The 13508-nt window shown below is 32.9% G+C and overlaps 1 protein-coding gene across 2 annotated transcripts in view; it reads left to right on the forward strand.

The window, feature by feature from the left end:
• LOC142242914 (uncharacterized) overlaps window positions 1–2473 on the forward strand; it is a 56795-nt gene extending 54322 nt beyond the window's left edge. Inside the window, exon 12 of one of the 2 annotated variants that reach the window (XM_075314406.1) lies at window positions 1819–2473. In XM_075314406.1, the coding sequence (XP_075170521.1) occupies window positions 1819–1839 (21 nt within the window). In that variant the 3' untranslated portion in view covers window positions 1840–2473. Of the gene's footprint in view, window positions 1–1253; window positions 1542–1818 lie in introns of those variants that run through there. The other variant, XM_075314399.1, reaches the window with a different exon arrangement.
• The last annotated feature ends 11035 nt before the right edge of the window (window positions 2474–13508 follow it).

Here is a 13508-nt window from a genome sequence, read left to right on the forward strand (position 1 = left end):
AAAATTGTATTTCTATAGAAAATTTTGTCAAAATTTGATTTCTATAGAAAATTTTGTCAAAACTTTACTTCTATAGAAAATTTTTGTTTATAAAAAAACTTTTGTCAAAATTTTATTTTTATAAAAACTTTTGTCAAAATTTTACTTCTATAGAAAATTTTGTCAAAATTTTATTTCTATAGAAAAATTTATTTCTACAGAAAATTTTGTCAAAATCTTTTTTCTATAGAAAATTTTGTCAAAATTGTATTCTTATAGAAAATTTTGTCAAAACTTTAGTTCTATATAAAATTTTGTCAAAATTTTATTTCTGTAGAAAATTTTGTCCCAATTTTATTTCTACAGGACATTTTACCACAAAATTTATTTCTATAGAAAATTTTGTTAAAATTTTATTTATATAGAAAATGTTGTCAAAATTTTATTTCTATTGAAAATTTTGTCAACATTTTATTTCTATAGAAAATGTTATCAAAATTTTATTTCTATAGAAATGTTTTTCAAAATTTTATTTCTATACAAAGTTTTGTCAAAATTTCTCTCTTTATGATGTCACTTTTCTAAAAAAATGTGCCACTTATTACCAATGAACGAATCTTTTTCTGCAAAATTTTTGGAAGTTTTCAATGGTAACGCTGCTAAAGACTCTTCATGTTTTCTCATGCTTTCGTTTGGTAACACTAACTAATATTTCTAGATAATAATTAACCAACATACCGTTGAAATATATTATGACCTACACAAAATGCCCATGCACCATCTCAGTACTCTTTATAAACCAAAACAAAACATACACCTTAATAAAGTTTTGAGCCAATGATCGACTGAAAGACTTAGGAAAGAAAAACTTTATTAGAAAAAAACAACAGTATAGCCATTCATAAGAGAGATATTTCATATGCACCATTGTTTGTTTATTGAGAATGAAAATAATGAAGGCACACACAAGCTCGTCTTTCAAAATGCACTACAGCCCATAATTCACTGCAAAAAAAATCGAAAAGTTTATGACATTTGTTCGTTTCATCCATGACTTGAACTATGATACCAACATAATAATCTGCCTCTTTATCTCTTTGTACTTTGTTGTGATCTATTTCTCTATGTAATCTATCCTACTCTGTACTACTACTACTACTCTCCTCTATGAAAAAATAATCAAAAAATTAAAAAAAAAAAAACAAACCAACCACAACCGACACCCTACTGCAACAACCACCATCACTAATCAATCAACGAATTCGAATCCTTAGTCGTTGGATCCAAGTAAATCGTGAAAAACTAAACACTTGGACCCAACCTCGCCAAGTGGATGATACAACACAAAAAAAAATTTAAAAACTATTCGCAAAACAAAATGTGCTTTATTTCAAAACTTAGTCAAAAAAAATTCGATTAATCAAATCTAAAAAAAAAACAAATCAAATTTAACAAAACGAAATTTTTTCCAAAATCAAATTGTAAATTATAATTCTGATGACATCTCTTAAACTTATAACGAAATTAAAAAAAAAAATTGTTCAATTGATTGATAGCCAACACACGCTCTACTATACAAATTTAGACAAATTGAAGAACCTGCAAAACTACTGATATTAACATATACGGCATACTACGATTACATATATAGTTTATAGAGGGATTTAGTTAAAATTTATATTTACAAAAAATATATTAACACAATAACATTCACTTTACAGTATTTGTTTAAATTATAATTATTAATTAACAACAAAACAACACAATCTTTAAAATATTATTATTATTAATTATTATTATTATTATGAGATTATTAACAATTTAATATTATTATTGCAGTTGTTAAAGAAAGTCATATAAGACGAAGAAATGAATTAAATGTTATATTACTGATATATATTATATATATACATAAACAAAATGCTAACATTGTATTATGAAATAATAATAGTAATAAAAAAAAACCGAAGAAAATTATATATCCCCAATGTACTCATCTGTACTTCCCCCCAAAAAAAAACAATATACCAAGAAAAATACAAATTACAGCAATGCCTAATGTTCAATGTATTAAAAAAAAACACTACACACTACAAACCTAAAATACCATCTTTATATATGTATCTATATGTATATACATATAGGTATAGATACAATTGATATTTGTCATCTATACAGTTATATTTATATATATGTGGATACAATTCATATAATTCCCAAGACAAACCATAAAATGTTAAATACACGTTACTTTACAATGATTGTTATTATGATGATGCCATCATGCCTACGTATTGTCAATACAACAAAAACAACAATGCAAACGACAACAACAACAGCTATATCCAACTTATGGATATGTTTGTAATTACTTACATTAAACGGATATACAAAGGACATCCAAAAACATACAAACCCACACACACACACACCTCCACACAGACACACTAATTATATTTCTGAAATCTAAATAAATTCAAAGGAAAATGAAAAATATGATCGTTTTTTTTCGTACCTCAATGTAATATGGCAATAGGGTAAGTAATTTTGTGCGATTTTTCCTAATTAAATCAGGTAACAAGGAAAATTTGTTCGAATCTTTACTGTGCTAGTTTATTCAGAGCCACTCTAATGTAAAATTAATTTAACAGTGCATACTTTTAGGCGAAACATAATGTTAACATTTCATTTGATGATATGTTGGACAACAGGACATATCCCCGAACGAACATATCGCCAGCAGTGAATGAAGCCGCCGAGTCGCGCCGCTGATTTTAGTCGCCGCCGACCACTTTTTGCCAGTCGACGCCGCCGCTGAATATGTCGACTCATCTCGACCCAAATTTAGCCGCCAACTAATCAAAAATATCGATTTAAATCAGAACAAGTATATACGGCCATAAGTTCGGCCAGGCCGAATCTTATGTACCCTCCACCATGGATTGCATAGAAACTTGTACTAAAGACTGTCATCCATAATCGAATTACTTGGGTTGCGGTAACACTTGCCGATGGCAAGGTATCTGAAATCTTCTTAACACCGTCTTCTCAATTGTAAGTTAGTCCATACGGGGTATACGAGTATATTAAACAAAAATAAAAAAGGCCGATTAAATACGTATATAATTCAGTTTGACAAAATTTTCTATAGAAATAAAATTTTGACAAAATTCTCTATAGAAATAAAATGTTGACAAAATTTTGTATAGTAATAAAATTTTGACAAAATTTTCTATAGAAATAAAATTTGGAAAAATTTTCTATAGAAATAAAATTTTGACAACATTTTCTATAGAAATAAAATTTTGGTAGATTATTTTTGGGGATCGGTTCTATATAACTATAGACCGATATGGACCAATTTTGGCATGATTATTAGCGGCCATATACTTGCGTAATGTATCAAATTTCACCACATACCAAATTTCAACCGGATCGGATATATTTTGCTCCTCCAAGAGCTCAGCTAAAATTTTGACAAAATTTTCTATAGAAATAAAATTTTGGTAGATTATTTTTGGGGATCGGTTCTATATAACTATAGACCGATATGGACCAAATTTGGCATGATTATTAGCGGCCATATACTTGCGTAATGTATCAAATTTCACCACATACCAAATTTCAACCGAATCAAGTAAATTTTGCTCTTCCAAAGGTGATCAAATCTAGGTGGTCAAAGTTCGCAAAGAAATATCTGGTTTGGCAAGCCATCTGTACCTGTGGCTTGAAAAGCAGCATTTTCATAGCTTCCGGGACTGTCAACCAAGAAACTTACGTGAAAGAGTGTTTGAATAAACGTCTGCTGCCTTTCCTGAAGAAACACGGTTGTTCCGTACTGTTTTGGCCGGATTTGGCATATTGCCATTACGGTAAAAAGGCCATGGAGTGGTACGCCGCCAACAACGTGCACGTGGTTCCCAAGGACAAGAACCCTCCCAACACGCCAGAGCTCCGCCCAATTGAGAAATACTGGACTGTTGTCAAGCGGAACCTAAAGAAGACCAAAAAAACTGCTAAGGACGAGCAGCAGAAGTCATTGATTTATTTGCTGCCCAAAAAGCCCGTCGGCTCAATTTAATATTATAAAAATATTGTATACATACCTATGCATAAATAAAATTTTGTACACATGAGATTATATGAATATTTTTTTTTTAAGTTGAATATGGGGGCTATATATAATTATGGACCGATGTGGACCAATTTTTGCATGGTTGTTAGAGATTATATACTAACACCACGTACCAAATTTCAGCCGGATCGGATGAAATTAGCTTCTCTTAGAGGCTCCGCAAGCCAAATACGGGAATCTGTTTATATGGGGGCTATATATAATTATGGACCGATGTGGACCAATATTTGCCGGATCGTATGAAATTAGCTTCTCTTAGAGGCTCCGCAAGCCAAATCCGGATATCGGTTTATATGGGGGCTATATATAATTATGGACCGATGTGGACCAATTTTTGCATGGTTGTTAGAGACTATATACTAACACCACGTCCAAAATTTCAGCCGGATCGGATGAAATTAGCTTCTCTTAGAGGCTCCGCAAGCCAAATCCGGGAATCGGTTTATATGGGGGCTATATATAATTATGGACCGATGTGGACCAATTTTTGCCGGATCGTATGAAATTAGCTTCTCTTAGAGGCTCCGCAATCCAAATCTGGGGATCGGTTTATATGGGGGCTATATATAATTGTGGACCGATATGAACCAATTTTTTTATGGTTGTTAGAGACCATATATTAACACCATGTACCAAATTTCAACCGGATCGGATGAATTTTGCTCCTCCAAGAGGCTCCTCAAGCCAAATCTGAGTGTCGGTTTATATGGGGACTATATATAATTATGGACCGATGTGGACCAATTTTTGCATGGTTGTTAGGTTAGGTTATGTGGCAGCCCAATGTATCAGGCTCACTTAGACTATTCAGTCCATTGTGATACCACAGTGGTGAACTTCTCTCTTATCACTGAGTGCTGCCCGATTCCATGTTAAGCTCAATGACAAGGGCCCTCCTTTTTATAGCCGAGTCCGAACGGCGTTCGACATTCCAGTGAAACCACTTACACGCTCACAAAAAATCGCTTCTGTAACATATACTCCCAAACATATTTTGCTTCAAGCATATATATTTTTGGCTATTGCCCAAACATTTATATGTTTGATCTCTTCCAATATATAATATGTTTGAAAGCATATTGATCTAAAAAATATATGTTTGGGTAGTCAATTTCCAAACATTTTGTATTTTTGCATCCAAATTCAATAATGTTGTCTTCCAAAAAACAATATGTTATTATGTGAACATATAATATGTTTGGAAACATTTTGCACCCAAAAATATTATATGCTTAAAAAAATTCTCCCAAACAATATTGTGCTCAAAATTTTATTTATTTATTTATATATTTACAATCATAATGAATTATGAAAATAAACAGGTAATATAGGTGCTAACAACATAGGTTTTCGACCTGAATGCTCAAAATTTTGTTTCTGCCTAATTGTATATTCCCCCACATCTTTCTCACTTCCACGAGATTTTTTAGTTCTTAGCACCTTTTTCTGTAATACAAACATTGTAGAAGAAATTATTCAATTTTATGATTTTTTTTATTTTAATTTTACCTTTTGCCGGACGAGGATTCGAACAGCAAACCACACAGTTTGTAAGGATCAAAGCAGTAGCTAATCAATTGTCCAAGGAAAAATAAAATGTTAATTTTGTAATAACAAGCAACAACCACCAACTTAATTCAATATCGCTCCCTGTTAAATAGCGCTCCAAGCTACTAAACACATATATGTTTATAGGCTATTTCTAAATTAATATATGTTTGCATCCAAGCATATTATATTTAAAAACATTTTATGTCCCAAACATAATAGGTTCTAACATATTAACATATATGTCCCAAACATGTTATGCTAGTTTATGAACATTATATGCTTGCACTCAAAAATATTGTGTTTAAAAATTTGTGTTCCAAACATATAATGTTTATAGCCAAACATATGAAAAACAGTCTTTTTCATCCGTGTAGAGAAGCTTTGAAACCCTCAGAAATATCACCAGCATTACTGAGGTGGGATAATCCACCGCTGAAAAACTTTTTGGTGTTCGGTCGTAGCAGGAATCGAACCCACGACCTTGTGTATGCAAGGCGGGCATGCTAACCATTACACCACGGTGGTTGTTAGAGACTATATCAGAGAATGAAGCCGCCGAGTCGCGCCGCCGATTTTAGCCGCCGCCGACTAGTTTTTACCAATCGAAGCCGTCGCCGAATTTGTCGACTCATCTCGACTCAAACTTAGCCGCCAATTAATCAAAAATATTGATTTGAATCAGAAAAAATTATTAATAATGGTTGCATTTTTTGTCAAAATGTTTAACTTTCCACCCAAAATCCGTCAGTATCAAGTTGCTATAATAATTTTGCAAACATTTTGCTCAGAACATTTGAATTATGTGTAAATGTGATTGTAAGATAAGTTGTACAACTAATCTCATTACCGTTCGGATAACATCAAATTGATTTTATTATGGATAATTGTCCGCCGTCGATAAGACAAATTTATATCGGCTTAGCCATCAAGCCGCCGCCGCCGGAGGCAAAAAATTAGTATTTTCCGCCGACGACAAAAATGGGTCGGCTTCATTCTCTGGACTATATACTAACACCACGTACCAAATTTCAGCCGGATCGGATGAAATTTGCTTCTCTTAGAGGCTCCGCAAACCAAATCTGGGGTTCGGTTTATATGGGGGCTATACGTAAAAGTGGTCCGATATGGCCCATTTGTAATACCATCTGACCTACATCAATACCAACAACTTGAGCCAAGTTTCAAGTTGATAGCTTTTTTCGTTCGGAAGTTAGCGTGATTTCAACAGACGGACGGACATGCTTAGATCGACTCAGAATTTCACGACCCAGAATATATATACTTTATGGGGTCTTAGAGCAATATTTCGATGTGTTACAAACCGAATGACAAAGTTAATATACCCCATTCTATGGTGGAGGGTATAAAAAATTATTAATAATTGTCGTATTTTTGCCAAAATTTTGAACCTTCGACCCACAATCAATTAATTTCAAACTGCTATATCAGTTTTGCAATAATCTGAACGAAATATAAATTTGATTGTAAGATTGGTTGTACAACTAATCTCAATACCATTCGAATAACTTCAAATTGATTTTATAATGGATAATTGTCCACCGCCGAATAGACAAATTTATATCGGCTTAGCCGTCAAGCCGCGGCCGCCGGAGGCAAAAATTTAGTGTCAGCCGCCGCCGACAAAAATGGGTCGGCTTCATTCTTTGCATATCGCCAAAATGATTTTTTCGTGAGTGTGCGTGAGACCTACCAAACAATATCGTACGTGAGTGTGCGTGAGTAAGATATTTCCGACGTGAGTGTGCGTGAGCGTGAGTAAAATATTACTCACGTGCACACCTCTAGTTATGACCTCCCTTGCGGCACACAAAGGTTCTAAATCGCTTTTTTTGAAATAATTCCCTAACTGTGGAACGGATAAAGATATCAACATAATTTGTTCTTTGTGAGAAAGCTGAGGTGTTTTCCTCAAACTATTTTCCAAAACTGAAATCAATATACGGCCACTTAACGGACTTAGCCGACCCACGTTTTTAGCAACCACTCAACGCAATCGACCGGTTTGCCGAAAATATTACGTGCGTGGCTAATTCAAACTTCTTCTAGCATGTCCATAGTACCATCTTCGCATGCACAATATCAGGTAGTTGTCAGTACTAAGTGTTGCGATATAGCACTTAAAATGAATTATATAAAATAAATTATACTTATTCAAATATTGAATAAATTCAATATTAAATTAATAATCTATTTTTGTCCTATTTTAACATGAAACTACACCCTCAAAAAAAATCGCTTCTTTAACATATGTTCCAAACATATTTTGCAGGAAGCACATATATTATTGGATACTGCCGAAATATTAATATGTTTGTTTTATGTGAACATATTATATGTTTGGAAGCATTTTGAGCCCAAAAATATTATATGCTTGGAAGAATTTTCCCCAAAGAAGATTGTGATCATTCCCTCACATAATTTTCACTTCCACGAAATTTTTAGTTCTTGGCACCTTTTTCTGTAATACAAATAATGTTGAAGAAATTATTAATTTTACAAATTTTTTAAATTTTGTCTTTCGCCTGCACGGAGAATCGATCCAAGGACCATACAGTTTGTAAGCCAACACACTATCCAATGGGTTACGTAGTAGTTATAGTCACCAGTAGACAATTATCGTTACAAGTTACATTTATATAGCATACTTTGCAGCGCCCACGAGCCCATGCAAACATAACATTATTTAAAAGAAACACACATTTGTTGGCCACGTGGAGCAGTGGTTACACAGAAAAAAATTTCACGAAAAATTTTCCAATTAAAATTTTAATTGAGTTTGAAAAGATATTCAATTAAAAATTTAATTGAATCAACAAATTTTTTAATTGAAACAAAAATCAATCACAACAATTAATAGCATCAATTAATTTTTTAATTGGATCAATTAATTTTTTAATTGACTTTCAATTAATTTTTTAATTGATACTATCATTTCCGTGATTGAAGACATTTCAATTAAAAAATTAATTGGATCAATTAATTTCGTGATTGAATAAGAAAAAAAATTTTTTGTGTGTAGCATGTCTGCCTTGCATGCAAAGGGTCGTGGGTTCAATTCTTGCTCCGACCGAACCAATTTTTTTTGCAATTTAGACATTTACACTATATTAAATTTTTATAATGAAACTTCGAAATGTGGGTTATTAAAAATTTACAGTCCCCACATACATAAAATTCTCCTCTCAAGGCGAAAACACATGCTGTTTTTTTTCAAATCTCTATGCTCTTGGTTCCGAATGTCTATTCTCTTTACTCCGAATACTCTTTCTAATATTCAAATTAAATAATATTTAGACTTAAGCATATAAAATTTTTGGCCTTATCATAAAGCAGTTTTCCGAAACAACATACAACCGTTTCACAGAAATTGTAAACATATATATGTTTGCTCGAAATTTGTAAATTTATATATGTTTACATTCACACATATTATTTTTATGAAACATTCATACCCCAAACATAATATATTTTAACATATTAACATATGTGTCCCAAACATTTAGTGTTAGTTTAGGAACATTACATGTTGGCACTTAAATATATTGTGTTTAAAAATTGTGCCCGAAACACATTTTGTTTATATCGGAACATATGAAAAACATATTTTTCTAACAGTGTACAATACAGCAATCCATCGATGTTCGTTGTTTCGATTTACGTCGTCAAATTTTTTGTTCCATCCAACTTCGATTTACGTCGTCGATTTTTTGCCAACTTTACCAGAAACACCATCCATAAGTGAAATAAGTACACCCTCAAAAAAAATCGCTTCTTTAACATATGTTCCAAACATATTTTGCAGGAAGCACATATATTATTGGATACTGCCGAAACATTAATATGTTTGTTTTATGTGAACATATTATATGTTTGGAAGCATTTTGAGTCCAAAAATATTATATGCTTGGAAGAATTTTTCCCAAAGACGATTCTGCTCATTGCCTAACATACTCGTAATTTTCACATCCACGAAATATTTTAGTTCTTGGCACCTTTTTCTGTAATACAAATAATGTTGAAGAAATTATTCACTTTTATAAATTTTTTAAATTTTACCTTTCGCCTGCACGGAGAATCGAACCGAGCACCATACAGTTTGTAAGCCAACACACTATCCACTGGATTACGTAGATGTTATAGTCACCAGGAGATAATTATCGTTATAAATTACATTTATATAGCATAGTTTGCAGCGCCCACGAGCCCATGCAAACATAACATTATTTAACAGAAACATACATTTGTTTGCCACGTGGAGCAGTGGTTAGCATGTCTGCCTTGCATGCAAAGGGTCGTGGGTTCAATCCCTGCTCCGACCGAACACTTTTTTTATTTTTAATTTACACATTTATATTTATTCTATATTAAATTTTTATAATGAAACTTCGAAATGTGTGTTATTAAAGATTTATAGTCAGTAACAGTGCTTGATATAAACGAAATTGACTGATTTTTGGATAAAATATTATTTTTTTATTGCAAAAATAACAATTTTGTAACAAAAAACTGTTTTTGGTACAAAACTTTAAAATTTGGAAGGAATTCAAAAACTCTAACAAAAGAAGAACGTGGAGTCGAGTATAAACATACATAAATAATTTTATAATATAAACATAAATTTAGTTAGGCGTGAACAGTTTTTTACTAGCATTTAACACCGTCGCTCTAAAATGCCTTTTATTTTTCTTTAATAATTCATTTTAAAGAAAATAAACTTTTTAAATTGTTTTAGCTGCAAAACTCGAATTTAATGCCCGCTTTTATATTTGAACGTGTCCGTCAACTCCTCGTGGACTACTTATTAATAAAGAGGAACTAAACTTTGTTTTTATACATTTTACTGTGTAATTTTTCACTATTTCCTCCTTATTTCATTTTACTGTCCCAACTCTAAAAAGAGTATAGTGTCCTTTCGTTATTTTTATGAAGACCCCTGATTTCTTTTAATGAACCAAGAAAAAAATTGTGCCCATAATGCCAAAATGATAAACAAAACACATGTCCACACATACATAAAATGGTGCTCTCAAGGCGAAAACATATGCTGTTTGTTTTTAAAATGTCTATTCTCTTGGTTCCGAATGTCTATTCTCTTTATTCAAATTAAATAATATTTAGACTTAAGCATATCAAATCTTTGGCCTTATCATAAAACAATTTTCCGAAACAACATACAAGCAGTTTCACAGAAATTGTTCTCGTTTGATTCTTTCGCTGTTATGTTGATATCTTTCGTCAACTCTCCCGGTTTCCATCTCTATTTCTTTCTCTATACTCTTTCTGTCGCTTTGAATAAAATATCACAACATATGTATGTTTAGTCGAAATTTGTAAATTTATATATGTTTGCATTCACACATATGATTTTTATGAAACATTCATGCCACAAACATAATATATTCTAACATATTAACATAGATGTCCCAAACATTTAGTGTTAGTTTAGGAACATTACATGTTTGCACTTAAATATATTGTGTTTTAAAATTGTGCCCGAACACACATTTTGTTTATATCGGAACATATGAAAAACATATTTTTCTAACAGTGTACCAACGTTGATGACATCGAAACATTTATTTCTGAAATTCATACTGAAAATTCGTCAAATTCGTCTGATTGATATTGGATATATAACGCAATAGTCGAAGTGGCGATGTTTTTATACCCTAAACCATATAGTGGTCAGGGTATAATAACATTGATCGGCCAAAAAATGTGCCTACCAGAAATATTGATATACCGGTATAAAATATATACCGATCGACTCAGAGTCATCTCCTGAGTCGATCTAGCGCTTGGTGTCCGTCCGTCCGTCTGTCCATGTATTTGTTGTTCAAAGGATTCCGGTCGCAATTAACAGGTTGGCTGATAAGTCCCCGGTCTAACAAAGAAAAACACATTTTTTTGTCAAAATTCGTTTTTATTATTCAACATAGTCCCTTCAAGAGCGATACAACGATTATAACGACCTTCCAATTTTTTGATACCATTTTGGTAGTACTCCCTCGGTTTTGCCTCAAAATAGGCCTCAGTTTCGGCGATCATCTCTTCATTGCAGCCAATTTTTTTCCCTGCGAGCATCCTTTTGAGGTCTGAGAACAAGAAATCGTCGCTGGGGGCCAGATCTGAAGAATACGGTGGGTGGGGAAGCAATTCGAAGCCCAATTCATGAATTTTTGCCATCGTTCTCAATGAATTGTGGCACGGTGCATTGTCTTGGTGGAACAACACATTTTTCTTCTTCATATGGGGCCGTTTTGCCGCGATTTCGACCTTCAAACGCTCCAATAACGCCATATAATAGTCACTGTTGATGGTTTTTCCCTTCTCAAGATAATCGATAAAAATTATTCCATGCGCATCCCAACAAACAGAGGCCATTACTTTGCCAGCGGACTTTTGAGTCTTTCCACGCTTCGGAGACGGTTCGCCGGTCGCTGTCCACTCAGCCGACTGTCGATTGGACTCAGGAGTGTAGTGATGGAGCCATGTTTCATCCATTGTCACATATCGACGGAAAAACTCGGGTGTATTACGAGTTAACAGCTGCAAACACCGCTGAGAATCATCAACACGTTGTTGTTTTTGGTCAAATGTGAGCTCGCGCGGCACCCATTTTGCACAAAGCTTCCGCATATCCAAATATTGATGAATGATATGACCAACACGTTCCTTTGATATCTTTAAGGCCTGTGCTATCTCGATCAAGTTCATTTTACGGTCATTCAAAATCATTTTGTGGATTTTTTTGATGTTTTCGTCGGTAACCACCTCTTTCGGGCGTCCACTGCGTTCACCGTCCTCCGTGCTCATTTCACCACGCTGGAATTTTGCATACCAATCAATTAGGGTTGATTTCCCTGGGGCAGAGTCCGGAAACTCATTATCAAGCCAAGTATTTGCTTCCACCGTATTTTTTCCCTTTCAGAAAACAGTATTTTATCAAAACGCGAAATTCCTTTTTTTCAATTTTTTTTTTTACAATAACAAAAGTTGCTTCACAAAAGACGCTCCATCCCACAAACTAATTGACTTACAGACGTCAAATTTTGACACGAATCATTTAAAGGTTGGTACTATATAAAAATAATATGCGTTTAATACTAGCGACGCCATCTATATGTCAGACCGGGGACTTATCAGCCAATCTGTTATATGTTTGTCTTTTGTATATATATTTATTTATATTTTATGAATAAAAGACTGAATTACCTTTATTTTTGAAGTTTTTTTATTATTTACACGCACATACATACATAATTAAATTGACTTAGGAATAAGTATGATTAAGGTTTAATTCAGTTTACGTCGTTTCGATTAATTCCGCAATTAATCACGACGTAAATCGAGGGATTACTGTACTAATCTTTCAATTAACCCCACATCAAAAATTGAAATTTTACCAAAACCTTTACCGAATTATAAATAAATTTCTCTCTATGTATAAAATGTGTTCACGATTATTATTTTTCTAATATTTACATTCACTCTCTCACATACACGGGAAGGTCATTCAAATTTTTTAATCTCTCTCCCTCTCACTAAGGTTTAGCCAGAAAATTAAATTCGAAACCGTTATAATAACATCAATTCTTCTAAAACTGTGTTTACCTGCTTTAGCCTTAATTAGGAGATTCTTTAAATATAAAATACCGAGAAATTCAAGGAAAATATAAAGGATTCAGGTAAATAATTTCACATTCTGTGGAAATTTTATAAAATTATTTAATTTGCAAAAATGATGGCAGGTAATATTTTGTCTTGTAGAATAGTAAATCGTAGACTTAAGGCGTCATACAAGCTTCGAGTTTAGTTGAGA

This window comes from Haematobia irritans, chromosome 1 (assembly GCF_050003625.1).
Source record: "Haematobia irritans isolate KBUSLIRL chromosome 1, ASM5000362v1, whole genome shotgun sequence".
Classification (NCBI taxonomy): Eukaryota; Metazoa; Arthropoda; class Insecta; order Diptera; family Muscidae; genus Haematobia; species Haematobia irritans.